Source organism: Emys orbicularis, chromosome 1, assembly GCF_028017835.1.
Source record: "Emys orbicularis isolate rEmyOrb1 chromosome 1, rEmyOrb1.hap1, whole genome shotgun sequence".
Classification (NCBI taxonomy): domain Eukaryota; kingdom Metazoa; phylum Chordata; order Testudines; family Emydidae; genus Emys; species Emys orbicularis.
Genome location: NC_088683.1, coordinates 6515339 through 6529776, shown reverse-complemented (window position 1 = coordinate 6529776; position 14438 = coordinate 6515339). Strand labels below are relative to the sequence as shown.

At 50.0% G+C, this 14438-nt stretch overlaps 1 protein-coding gene across 1 annotated transcript in view; it reads right to left on the bottom strand.

Moving 5' to 3' along the window:
• The window catches only part of TNPO3 (transportin 3), an 84979-nt gene extending 71767 nt beyond the window's left edge, over positions 1 to 13212 (bottom strand). Inside the window, exon 1 of the mRNA XM_065400273.1 lies at positions 13078 to 13212. Coding sequence (XP_065256345.1) covers positions 13078 to 13212 — 135 coding nt within the window. The remainder of the gene's footprint in view (positions 1 to 13077) is intronic.
• Positions 13213 to 14438: the final 1226 nt, after the last annotated feature.

The window sequence follows — 14438 nt, the reverse complement described above, 5'->3', positions numbered from 1 at the left end:
CACGCGAAACAGAGAGCATAGTCCAAAGCTAGAAAAAAAGATTTCTGAAATCAATGAAACAAGAGCTCTCATGAGATGAGATGGGAGTGTTATTTCTCTATAAACCAAAAAGGGATCCTTTGAAGTAGGTCAATCGTCTTGCTAGAAATCCTATCTGCCCCACTGTCTGAGCAGTAGTTTCATGGAGAAATTGCTTGTTCAGTCACTATGGATTGTTTTTTAGTGACTGTAACTTAGGTGGGGGGCGGGGGAGTAGTGCAGAGGGAATAGTTACAGAGCGATAAATTAAGCAAGAGAAGGAAGACAACAAAGGCTAAAAAGGAAAACTGTGGTCCACTAATTTATTACACCAGGCAACCTGGCAAACCCAGATAAACGCACATATGAACCATAACCAATCGGAACAAGGCTGGAGCCGAAATCACAAATTTACAACAGGGATGGGACCAGATGATAAAGCCCATCCTGAAGGGAGAAGCCTTGAGTAGGAGATTTGACAGCCCTGCCTGCACTTCTCGATGAGAGTTTCTGTAAATTTGGGGGCAAATATAATATGGTCTACAGAGTCCTACAAAGCAGTCAGCCGGCTGATGTCGTTATCTTTAGAGCAGTGGTGCAGCCCTCAGGGACTTCCGGTCCCAAAATTCAATAAGTCATCTTGATAGAAGGCAGCTCTCCATGGGCTTCTCTCAACTGTTTTTAGTCACGCATGCCCACTTTGGTTTTGTACCGTTTCCCATTTTGCCCCAATGCCTGAATGAGCCTTATTCAACACAGGTCAAAAATCCATCTGTAATGATCACCACACGCACCGTACTTGTTCTGTTTGTACTGTACCATAACATGCCAGCCTGTGCCCTCAGATTGTTCGCAGCCCTCTAGGGTAGAGATGTAGTAGTTTAATACAGCTCACCCGACAAAAGCATCTGATTTTGTACTTACAAGTTTAGCAAACCTGAACACTTCTCTAGCTGATGTTTTACACCTGTTTGAACATCCCCCAAATCATTTCTAGAGCAGATCTTTTAGGAGAACATCCAATCTTGATATTAAAATTATCACTGACAAAGAAGCCACCAAAGCCCTTGGTAAGTGATTACAATGGTTAATTACCAGGGTGGATAAAAATCAATGATTTTAAAAAAGAATCCTTTTTTTTTTTTAATAAAATAGTTTTTGAGGAAAAAACTATCTAAAGATGGTTTTAATTAAGATACATTATAGCTGAAAGATATCCTCATCATGGAATAGGGATTATAAATTCTAATTCTATAGTATGAGACAATATATTCATGTAATGTTTAAGAAAAGTTGTGTAAATGAGTTCCAATAGTTCATGGATTAGGGACCGAATTTTATGGGGTTCCACAGGCTTCTGTTTAGATTATTTAGGTTAATCTTTCTATCTACCCAATAGATAGAAAGTGCTCAGAGATGATTAGTTTTGCAGTTCTCAAACTGTGGTTTTGTCTCTCCAGAAGTAACATGCTTGTTAACAACAAAAATGTTTTTTAATAAATAATATATAGAGGTGAGAAATAACAGACCTCAACTCTATTGTCCCTCTGCAAATTTGTGTACAAAGAATCAATCCCTTACCTCTCTCTAAAAAGTGCAAAGTTTCAAAAAGTTCAATGAATAGAAGATTGTTGGGGACGGAATGGGTCTGGAGATAAATGTGAGAAGCGAGGGACATATGCTTGTTTTGTTAAAATATATGTTTGCTGTTGAAGAAAAAAATCCAGAATACTTAAGGTTGTTTTAGTTAAATAAAACAATTTAAATGTCTGTCTGGTGACATTCTCCTCCTAATACAGCATGGCAAGAAAATCCTCCAAATATTAATGATTAACCTGTTAAATTGGAGATAGTTCATCTCCCAATGACTTCATAAATATCTGCTTCAATTACATTTGGCAAATGAAATAACCAATCATTCATTTTCTGATATAGCTGTAAAACTAATCTGAAAAGTTTTCAAAATAAATCACTGTTTAAAAATGTATAGGGTGTACCGTCTACAAACCTACATCTATCTCTGAGTTGTGAAGAATATGTATTAAGGTTATAACAACCAACAAGAATGCACTTTTATGTAGAAAACCATAATTAAATCGAGTCTTCCTGACTAGTGATTTAAATCAAATCCACCCTGTTAGTTACTCTCACTGTTAAGCGCATTGGGTGCTGCCATCCTCTCGTTAGTGAGGAGGTGCAGCCTGCAAAGATGACAGGTATACAACACTACATTTCAATCCAAGGAGAGGCACTGTGCATACTGGGACCTGTTGTCTCCATAGGCTGCAACTGTTATAATACCGGCGAGAGGCTGCACTCAATTTTATGGTAATTAAGTGCAAGTCCTCAGACTCTTGGAAAGTAGCCCGTTTGATCTTCAGCTGGAGAGTTACTAGTTACCCCAAACTCCACAAATTTGATTAATCCTTTTACTTGAATTTTCCACTTATCAGAACCTGTGGAAATAGTCATAGCTTGGAATGTCTCTGAGATAACTAGGAACTCAGCTTCGTCCCACTACTTCCCAGGAAGTTAACAAGGAAAATATTTGTTCTCTGTCACAAAAGCTTAAGAACGTACTAGCCCATGGAAAATTTGGAGCAGCAAGATTTATTAGACTGGTCAATTCTACAACTGCTGCCTAGGTCATAAGAAGTGGTAAAAACGGACTGGAATTCTGTAAAACTTACCAGAAACTCAAGTTGCACGGCTATTCCTTGGAAACTCTGAGCAGCAGCCAAGGACTTTGGGGGAGGATGGACCACACAGGAGAGAAGAACCAACTACAAGCCAAAGTCAATGCAGCAGTACCACTATAGGTAAGGTTGTGTCACGACTTCTGCGTAAAAATCCACCTTTCCAAGTCCTCTGCAATCAACGTGCTTAGTTGGAGACCTTTGAAATCTTATGTGTATCAGAAAGGTGCAGGGTAGACTTAATGACCCAATTTTGAGGTTATGTGAACTAGGGGTTGCAGAGATTACATCCTCCCCCCGCAAAATTAGCCATTTTTCAAAAAGTTTCTAGGTGGGTCCCCATCCCCGAGCCAGAGATCAGTCTGTCAATTGAGTTTTACCCATGGCACCCACTAAATCTATGGGGGACTCAAACTGAGAATGGTATTTAAGACAATGTAAATTTTTGTCTGTGCAAGCGCCAATACAGAAAATTAGTGACAGGATTTCCATTCCCGCCATTTTATGTTTTAAAGATTAACTCTTGTAAATTCTCTAAAATCCAACCAGTTACTCGGATTGCTCTGAAATTTGGCATGCCTTATAGGGGGCCTGGGTAGCATTAGTGATCCAAATGTGGGGTCATTTGAACGAGGGGGTTCCCAAGTTACAGACCCCCTCCCGAAAAACAGTTTCCTGCTTCTGCCTGGTCCCGTTAAACTGAAGGTGCTAATCACTGGATGAATCAGACCTCTGAGACTGATGGGCATGAACTCACCCTTCAATTAACAAAACTAAAGATAAATTAATCATAAGCCCGCACCCAAGACAAAAGGAGTTTTAGACTGATTGGCGGGATGTTGCTATGATCTGAGTCATGGGTGGCAATTTTATAGTGAGGAATCGGAGTATTTATGGGGGGGAAATTGGACACGACTGCTTGCTGAGAGGGGAGTGATATTAGGGGCGGAGTGGGGGAATAGGGAGAAAGGGGAAGGGTGGTAGGGGAGAGGAGAGGGGTTGGGAGCTCAGGTGAAGGAGGTGCTGGGGCTAGAGACAGTGGAGGGGTGGGACACTGGGAAGAGAGACATGGAAGTCAGTGGCGGGGAGAATAGAGGCAGCGGCACCTGTCAGCCCCAGTCTGCCATCCCATGTTGCGCTCAGATCTGAGGGGTTCTTGCCTCTCTGGGAGTCTGAGTCCCCTCACTGCCCCCATGTATGTGCCAGAATCTACCGGGGTTGGACCCACTTCATGTGAGCCAGCCAGGTTCTGGGGGAAGGCTCACCCTTTTGGGAGGGTCTGAGGCCCCCTCCATGTGAATCAGGATCTGGGGTAGTCCTGCCCCTTTGGATGAGGAGCTGAGAACGGGTATACTTCATGCATATCACAGGCACTCAAGCACTCAGGAGGGGGACCGGAACACCCACTGAGAGTAATGGAGCAGGTCACAGTCTCAGAGCTATTGTGTTCACCTCCATGGGGTGTTCTCATTGAGCTGAGAACAGCACATTGAGGTGAATAGACCATTTCGCACCTTTCAGAGCCTCCAATGCTGCAGATGGATGTGTAAAGGAGGCCTTTCTCTCCATCATCTCTATCTTCCTGTGGCCAGGTCTACACTATAAAGCTAGATCAATGCAAGGCAGCTTATAGCGACCTACCTGTGCATGTGTCTACACTCAATTGGTCTCCCATCGATGTAACTGCAAATTGCCCCATTAAGCTGACTGACGCCTGGTCTACACTACAGAATTACTCCGGTAATTAAAAAAACTACATCGCTCAAGGGTGTGAATAAGTCACACCCCTGAACATAGTTACCAACCTAAGCGCCAGCGTAGACAGCCTCTCGCGGAGGTGGATTAACTAAGCCAATAGGAGAAGCTCTCACCAGTCATCTTAAGAGTGTCTTCGTTAATGTGGTGGAGGATGAGAAGAGGAGTTTGGGGGCAGATGACTGGGGGAATCCAGCTGTGCAGCGAGCCAGGACCTATTTTTGACTCCGCCGCAGTCCAGCCAGTCGGGCACGGGCGAGCCTGATGCAGGCCAAAGAACCCTGGGTAAGTGTAAATTTTCAATTGCAGGGGTGGTGCCCCCAAAGTAGCAGGACACATTTCTGACTCAATAATTTACTCGAGAGGTAGTGATACGACCAAGAGGGAGAGCTGATATCTGCTAGAGAATTAGGCGGGAGAGAAAGGGGCATTTGGAACAGTTTGTCTATGGACACAGGGATGTCCCTTGAATCCTCCTGTGAGACTGATGAAACTTTGCTGAAGGCACTCTGCAATCCTCTGCCAAAGGTTTCTAGGGAGGGCTGCTTTACTTATTTCTTCCTCCCACACCACTCTGCAATAACTTCAGCAGGCACCATTGCTGTACACAGGCTAACAGCATATGGGCCCAGGCAGCTTCTGGATACCAGCAATAGCTCTGCCTGTGTTACCCTCAGCAGTGAGATATCCGCTAAAATCAACCCCACCTGTGGAAAATGGCACCAGTATTCAGTGTCAAGGTCCTATACTAGTAGATTCATGCAACCAGGGAATTCCCTCCTCATCGCCCCAACCCCGAGTGGGCCATACTCAACATGGCTGGTGCTGCGACTGGTGCTATATACAAGCAATCCCAAGCAGAAGTGGGAACATAGTGCCGAAAACTTTAAGCGAGCAAGAGGAGTGAGTTTGGCAGTGAACAGAGTGACAATGGTACCTCTGTATGTTTTATCTGCACCAGCTGCCATTGTGGCCTTCAGGGGTTCTCCACACCCATGGAGCACCCGAGCCAGATAAGGAAGAGACAGAAGAGGACTTGGGATGTCATGTTCAATGAAATCTTGCAAGCCAGTGCTGCACTGGACTGTGAGCACAGGGCCTGGAGGATGAACATTGTGGACAGCCTGGAGAAGGCAAGAATGGAGAGAAGCCAGACCCAGAAGTCCCAGCATGAAAAGCCGAGGGAGATGCACCAGGACATAACAGGGCTTCTCAGGCAGCAAACCACAGATGCTGCAGGCTCTGGGGGACCTGTACGTTCAACAACCCCAGGCTCATGTCCCTCTGCAGCCCACTGTAAAAACTCAGTATCGGGACCACCCTAAACCTCCCTCCATATTCCATGTGGCATCAGGGGTCACTGACCTTCTCCCACCACTCCACCCTGGGGGACATTAAAGACAATCACAGCTTCACATACACTGACCTATGAAAGCCACAGTTGTGTAGCTACATGAACATGAGTGTTCTTTCCCCTTCATAGGTTCGGTTCTCAAAATTTATAAAGCTTTTAATGTATTTGTTTTAAAACAGCATGGGGTTGGGTTTTTTTTTTTTTTTGCAGATTGCTTTACAGAATAAAATTCTATTATTTGGAACATAATGCATCTTTATTAGTTCACAACATATGCTGCTGAGTGCTCGGCAGTTCTGAAAGCGACCAATTACCTGTTACTGCACACAACTCATAGGATCAGTCACAAACAAAATTAATAGGTGCTTTGACAATGTTATATTCCTACATGCACAGCAATCACCACACAATTCCTACCAGACCATAAAAAGAGGAGGGCCAGGTAGTGTATACAATACCTGTTACCGTGGCTCACTGTTAAAAATGGTCTTTCACAGCCTCCCTGAGCCGGATAGCTCCACGAGTTCTAATAGCCTTTGTATTTGGCTATTCAAATTCAGCAGACAGCCACTTCACTTCCTCCGCCAGCGGAAACTTTTCCCTCTTTGCTTCTCAGATATTATACAGGACACAGCAGGCAGCTATAACCACTGGGATACTTTTCTCACCAAGGTCCAATCTTGTGAGTAAACAACGCCAGCGTCCCTTCAAATGACCAAAAGCACTTTCAACTGTCATACTGCACCTGCTGAACTGGTAGTTGAATCCTTCCTTGGTGCTGTCATGGCTTCATGAGCCAAGGGAGAAAGGGGAACGCTGAGTCCTCCAGAATCACTATTGGCTTTTCAACATTGCCAGTGGTAATCCGCCAGTCAGGAAAGGAAGTACCTGTTTGCAGCTTTCTGAAAAAATCCTGTATTCTTCAAGATGTGAATATCATATGCCTTCCTTGACCAGCCCACATTGATGCCGGTGAAACATCCCTGGTAATCCACCAGGTTGCATAACCATAGAAAAATAGCCCTTTCTGTTGACGTATGCTGTGGTAAGGTGGTCTGGTGACAACAGAGGGACGTGTGTGCTGTCTATCACCGCTCCTGCAGTTCGGGATCCCCACTGCTGCAAATCCATCCACTATATCCTGCACTCTGCTCAGAGTCACAGTCCTGCATAGCAGGAGGCGATTAATGGCCCACCACACTTGCAAAACAGCAACCACCGCAATGGATTTCCCAACTCCTAATTGGCTCCTGACTGACAAGTAACAGTCTGGCATTGCAAGTTTCCACAGTGCAATTGCCACTCACTTCTCCACTGTCAGGGCAGTTCTCATTTTGGTGGCCCTGCCCTGGGGGGCTGGGGCAAGCTTGGCACACAGATCCAGGAATGTGGCCTTATGCATCCGAAAGTTCTGCAGCCACTGCTCATCAGCCCAAACCTGCATTATGATGCAATCCCACTAGTCAGTGCTTGTTTCTCAGGCCCAGAAGGAGCGCTCCATCTGCAGCTGCTCCATGAATGACACTAACAACCTAGACTTGGTTCTTGTTATGTCCCATGGCAACCTGTCCTCCAAAAAGATAGTTACCTTCCCCACCCACTCAGTTCTTCTTGCGGCTCTGCAAATACTTCAGGATTGTGTGTCCTCTGCTTGTTACACTCATGACAATAGTGCAGAGTTGTGCAGGCTCCATGCTTCTGTCAGACGGCAGAGAGTGAGGAGTGTGCCGCGGGTTTATGGGATTTTGAAAAAAGGTACAAAAATTATGGGATACAAATATCATGCAATGGAGACAATAATAAATACGTAATAACCTACATTGCTTGATACAAAAAGAGGCATGTTTTGTACCCTCTGATGTGAGTGGGCAAGGGAAAGAGCAGCATGTATACCTTCAGGATCCAGTATGCATCATTTCAATGCCTCCACCATTTAGTGTGGGTACACGTACCACGCAGACTGCACCTGGAGCATATCTAAATAATTCCCCATTGGCTACTGTCAGCTCCAGGGGATAGAAGGAATCCTGAGGGTGAGTGAATGGGTTGTAGAAGGAGGTGAAGAGCTTGCACATTTCAGCAACTGGCATTGGCAGAGTAAAGGTGTGTGTGTTACCGGGATGCATTAGAGCATTGCTGAAAAAGGGTAGGGTTAAGGCTGCATGGGCATCCTTAACTGTGCAGTTCCTGATTTTCAGAAGTTTGAGATTTACTCAACACTCTGTAACAGGTCAACATACCACCAAGGAAACTTCACTCTTTATGAATATAGCTTTTTTGCCACTGAATTAGAATATTGGTCTGTTGAATTAAAAATATCATCTCACTACAACAGGCCCCAGCAGAGACATGGGGCTATTAAAAGATTACAAAATGGGCCAAGCGGATATGGGAAAGCAGTAGATGTGATAAGAGTTTTAACACAGACCCATGTGACATTATCATAAGCAAATTAGGTAAATGTGGGTGAGATGAAATTGCTATAAGGTGGGTGTACAACTGGTTGAAAGACGGTACTCAAAGAGTAGTTATCAATGTTCGCTGTCAAACTGGGAGGATTTATCTAGTGGGGTTACTCAGGAGGTCAGTCCTAGGCCCGATACTATTCAATATGTTCTTTAATTACTTCAATAATGGAGTGGAGAGTATGCTTATAAAATCCGCAGATGACACCAAGCTGGGAGGGGTTGCAAGCACTTCGGAGAACAGGATTAGAATTCAAAACGACCTTGAGAAATGGGAGAATTGGTCTGATATCAACAAGATGAAATTCAATAAAGATAAGCACTTAGGAAGGAAAAAATCAAATGCATAACTACAAAATGGGGAATAACTGGCCAGGCGGTAACACTGCTGATAAAGATCTGGTGGAGGGCATAGTGGATCACAAAGTGAATATGAACCAACAATGTGGCGCTGTTCAGAAAAAAGCTAATATTCTGTGGTGTTTTAACAGACGTGTTCTATATAAGACACAGGAGGTAACTGGCCCACTCTATTCAGCACTGGTGAGGCCTCAGCTGGAGTAGTGTGTGTCCAGTTCTGGGTGCCACACTTTAGGAAAAATGTGGACAAACTGGAGAGACTCCAGAGGAAAGCAACAAAAATGATTAAAGGCCTAGAAAACCTGATCTAGGAGGAAAGGTTAAAAATAACCTGGGCACATATAGTCTTGAAAAAAGATGACTGAGGGGGGACCTGGTAACAAGTCTTCAAATGTGTCACATGCTGTAACAGAGTCAAGTCAAAGTTTCCCCAAGCCAATGGCTCATCGGGCTGATGCGTTTAAGGCACATCAGTCTCATAGCCAACAGTACACAAGGACACAAGTACAATGTGGCCAGCATCACATCCGACTGCCTATGACTGCCCTAACCCGATGGATCAGGTACCCATTTTGCAGCTGGGTGAACTGGAAGTGGCCTTTCTGTGTAAGATCATGCAAAACTCAGAAGTCCACTGAAGGTAGGACAAAATGTCATCAGCTTAAGCTGCAGCAAAAGAGATTCATTAGATATTAGGAGAAACTTTCTAACTAGAAGGATAGTTAAGCACTAGAATAGGCTTCCAAGGGAGACTGTGGACTCACCATCATTGGTCAATCTGTTCTTAAAAACCTCCAAACACCCCTCACAGATGGTCTAGGTTTAATTTGTTCCTGCCTCAGCACCAGGGGCTAGACCTGATCACCTCTGGTGGTCCCTTCTAGCCCTATATTTCTATGATTCTAACCCATTCCCAGCCCCCGCAAACCAGGAAGAAGCGTTAGGTGCATACAAGACAATATCCTTAAACCATGACAAGACTGGCAACATTTTATATTGGCTTCTAGCGAATAGATTTAGACCTCTGACTAATGTCTTGTAACACTGTCCGGCCCTGTCTAGCATCAATCACCTTGAAGATTCAGAAGCCAGGAAATAGTTCTCCAAACTTATTGATTAGCTGAGAGTTGCCCAACATGTCACTTACAAGGTCCTTAAATGTGGCCTGTAATTGCCCTTAGATCTGCCATGTTAGATACAGAGATAGGCTCCAAAAAGTTGCCAGAAAGAAAGCCCGGACCAATACTTCTTGGAAGGGGAGAAGGGACTCAAATAAGCAGTGTCAAATCGATGCATCTTATCACACAACACAAAAGAAGGGCTGTTTATAATCCCAGCAAAAATGTAAACTCAAGAATTTGTCATTCACATTTCCTCCTTTTCAGACATTGCAAAGATTGTGCGAAAGAAGGAAAGTCTGCCTTTCCTGTCCCCCGTTAAGGAAGTATGCTTCCCTGTGAATGCTCGGGGAGGAAGAGCAGGCCTTTCTGTTTCAACAGAGCGTTTTTGAAAGAAAAAAAGCCTAGAAAAATTTACTCACCAAGTCGGAATTTTACAGGGGAGAAGGAACCTATTTAGAAACCTAGTGGAACTTTCTGGGGGTTGCTGGAAGAAGGTCACCACTCACCACCAAATCTGATAGTTTGAGAACTTTCTCCGAATACTGAGGGAGGGAGAGGAATCCCTTCAACAATACTTACAATTAAACAACAAGAAGATATTAAAATTAGGAAAATAGGAGAAAAAAATCACAATATTGCATAGAGTTTGAATAGAACTAATAAAAGGTTATGCATCTAAATGTAAGAAAAGCAGAAGTTTGGATCTAGACAGGAGATAATGAAAGACTTTAACCAACACTATAAACTGACAACACAGAAGAGGAAGTCAGAGTAGAAAAGCATCAACCACAATACAATACATGATCAATACCACAGGTATTGGTAGCAGGTCTCAATACATTTTTAGGGACTTCCATGGGCCAATTTAAAATTGTGTATATTAAGTTTCTCTCTATTTAAGTTACAAAGCAACTTTTATGTTATAAAGAACAGATCTGTTAATAGATTTTAAAAAAGCCATTACAAAAGATGACATCTCTGCTACTGAGTAAACTATTATAATTAAGACAAAACCACAACAGTAATCAATAGAGGAAGTGAAGTCTCCCCCTACTGCCACAATTCACAGCAGCTCAACAGGGCCAAACTACACTGGAGTTCCGAATTGGAAAAGTACTGGGGTGGACTCCTAAAGTAATATGCTGTGACCCATGTCTGTTTATCTTGCTATCAGGGCAGGGAAAATTGCCTGTAGTGACAGATGCAAAAATCAAATCTTTCTTACAATTGTAAGATAATCCGAACTGTTAGAATACATAGCAAAAATTAGTTTGCTTTACTGTATGTCTTTAACTATACATTTTATCTGTTTTTAACCACAACTTGCATATTAGCAAAACTTTTTGTTAACTGCTCCTGAATGTCAGATTCTAACCGGTATGACATAATGTAATAAAAATGCTTGTATGTCAGTATAGTACTTTAACATGACGTTCTTAACTCCTGTTACTAAAAATGTACAATGTGTCACAAATACTAGCATTATTACAGAACAAGCAGTATCAACACCAAATCCCTGATTTCACTTCAGACAACACAGAAAAGAGGAGAAAATATGCACCGTTCTTTCTGGAACAAAGAAATTCTTTCCTTCCAAATATTTGGGACTCCTGAAGGCAACAACAAGAAGCCTGGACTCCGATCATATAAGCTGCAGTCGCCAGAATGCAAGGACTTGTCCGCACTGGCCAGGGTATATTGTCATGTCCATGCCCAAAGAGCTGGTATTAAGGCACAGATCGGCAGGGTTGTTTGCGGTCTAGCGCCACCCCAGATGGCTGCAGTGATCCCTGTGACTCCATAAAGCCCTTTCGGATCCGGGGACGCACCAGAGAAGCACGAGACTGCTCTTAGTTCAGGCTGGCGAGCACGGAGGTTCGGAAACCGGAGCCCAAGGACAGGCTGCTAGCCGGGAATCTCACAGGAGAACAAGTGCCCAAGGCTCCCACGTGGAACCAGCTCGCCCCCACCCCACCACTGAGAGGGCCCGGAGCCACCTCCCTCTCTCTGGAAGTGGGGAGAGACCGAGCCCCGGATCTGTCCCCGCCCGGCAGACACACTCAGTCCCGGCCTGCTGCCCTCCGCACTCGCGTGGTGTAGACCCGAGAAACCCAGTCCCAGTAACCGTCTCGCCCCCGGCCCGGCGCCCGCTGCGGGAGCCAGACCCCGGGGAAGGCGGTGAGTCTCCGATCCCGGCCTCCCCGCAACACGAGGCCTCCAGCCGGCCGCGCTACAGGCCTCCGCACGGGCCTAGCCCTGCTGCCAGGCCGCCTCCGGCGCATGGGGCCCGGCCCCAGCTCCGCCCCCAACACCAGCCGGCTCTGCGCTGAGGCTCGGGGAGCGCAAAGGCCGAACTCGCCGCCCCGAGCCCTCCGCCGGGGCCGCCCAAGCGCCGCTGCCCGGGTCCCCCTCGCCGAGCTCACCCAGCGCTATGCCCGGCCCGGCTCCGCTGCCGGGCTCCCCCCGATCTCCCCGGCCGCGCAGTTCCCCAGGCCCCGCCCGATCCCCCAAGGCCCCGCTGCCCGGCTCCCCCTGGGCGAGATCAGCCGGCGCCATGGCCCAGCCCGATCTCCCCGGCTCCTGCCGCTCCCCAGGCCCCGCTCCCAGCCGATCGGTTCGGGCAGCCACTCTCTCAAAAACCCCGTCCCGCCCGGCTCCCCGCAGCTCCCCCCGCGCCCGGCCCAGCCCGCTCCCCGATCTGTGCCCACCCCCCTGCCCGGCCCGCTCCCCGCAGCTCCCCCCCGGCCCGGCCCGCTCCCCACAGCTCCGCCCGGCCCGCTCCCCGACCTCTGCCCCCCTGCCCGGCCCGCTCCCCGCAGCTCCCCCCCGGCCCGATCCGATCCCCGCAGCTCCCCCCCGGCCCGGCCCGCTCCCCGCAGCTCCCCCCCGGCCCGGCCCGCTCCCCGCAGCTCCCCCCCGGCCCGGCCCGCTCCCCGCAGCTCCCCCCCGGCCCGGCCCGCTCCCCGACCTCTGCCCCCCCGGCCCGCTCCGATCCCCGCAGCTCCCCCCCCGGCCCGCTCCGATCCCCGCAGCTCCCCCCCCGGCCCGCTCCGATCCCCGCAGCTCCCCCCCCGGCCCGCTCCGATCCCCGCAGCTCCCCCCCCGGCCCGCTCCGATCCCCGCAGCTCCCCCCCCGGCCCGCTCCGATCCCCGCAGCTCCCCCCCGGCCCGGCCCGCTCCCTCATCTCTGCCCGCCCGGCCCGGCCCGGCCCGCTCCCCGCAGCTCCGCCCGGCCCGCTCCCCGACCTCTGCCCCCCCGGCCGGGCCGATCCCCGCAGCTCCCCCCCGGCCCGGCGCGCTCCGCTCACCGATCTCTGCAGCTCCCCCAGCCAGCAGCTCGCCCGCTCCTTGCCGCTCGGGTCCGGGTCGTGGTAAAGCGCCTGTACCGCCTGGTACACGAGCTGCAGGCTCGGCTTCCCCGCGCTGCCTCCGCCACCCTCCATGGCTCCGGGTCCCGCACAGGCCGCTCCGCGCCCGGCTCCAGCCCCTCAGCAGCCGCCGCTCCAGGCCGCCGCCATCTCCTCGCCCGGCCGTGTCCGTTACCGGGAGGGGCGGTGTCACCCAGAACGCGGCCCCCCGGAAGCGCGCAGCCCGCGCACCGCGTTCCGCCCGCACAGCGCTCCCGCCCGGCCGCTGCGGAGCCTGCACGCCCGGCCAGCCTAGCGCGCGGATACGCGGCTGCGCAGCCACCCCTCCGGCACCGCCCCCGGCTGCCCCCAGCGCGCTTCCGGTCGGTGCCACCGCCACACCTGTCCCCCGCAACCGGAAGTGACCCGCCCTGAGAGGCGGGAAGGAGGCTCCCCCTCCTGCTCGGGCCCCCTTCCGCAGGGCCAGGCCCTGCCGAGCCCCGGCATCCCTCCCCCCACGGCCCGGTCCTCCGAATAACCCCCCCCGGGCCCTGCGGCTCCCCTCGACCGGGCCTGCCACCCCCACGCTCAGCCGGCCCTGCTCATCCCACCTGCCCGTGCCCCCCACCATTCCCTTCTCAACCACACCTGGGGCCTGTCCAGCCCTGCTCAACCCCCCCTCCCCGTCCAGTCCTGCTCAACCCTTCTCAACCACACCTGGGGCCTGTCCAGCCCCTCTAGCCCTGCTCAATCCCCCCACCCCATCCAGTCCTGCTCAGCCCTCCCATCCCCAACCACACCTGGGGCCTGCCCAGCCCCTCCAGCCCTGCTCAACCCTCCCCTCTCCACCACACCTGGGGCCTACCCAGCACCCAGCCCCGCTCAACCCCCCATCCCCAACCACACCTGGGGCCTGCCCAGCCCTGCTCAACCCTCCCCCGATCCCCAACCACACCTGGGGCCTGCCCAGCCCCTCTAGCCCTGCTCAACCCCCCCTCCCCGTCCAGTCCTGCTCAACCCTCCCCCGATCCCCAACCACACCTGGGGCCTGCCCAGCCCCTCCAGCCCTGCTCAACCCTCCCCTCTCCACCACACCTGGGGTCTACCCAGCACCCATCCCCCCCAGCCCCGCTCAACCCCCCCATCCCCAACCACACCTGGGGCCTGCCCAGCCCTGCTCAACCCTCCCCCGATCCCCAACCACACCTGGGGCCTGCCCAGCCCCTCCAGCCCTGCTCAAAACCCTCCCTCCCCCACCACACCTGGGGTCTGCCCAGCCCCTCCAGCCCTGCTTAACCACACCTGGGGCCTGCCCAGCCTCT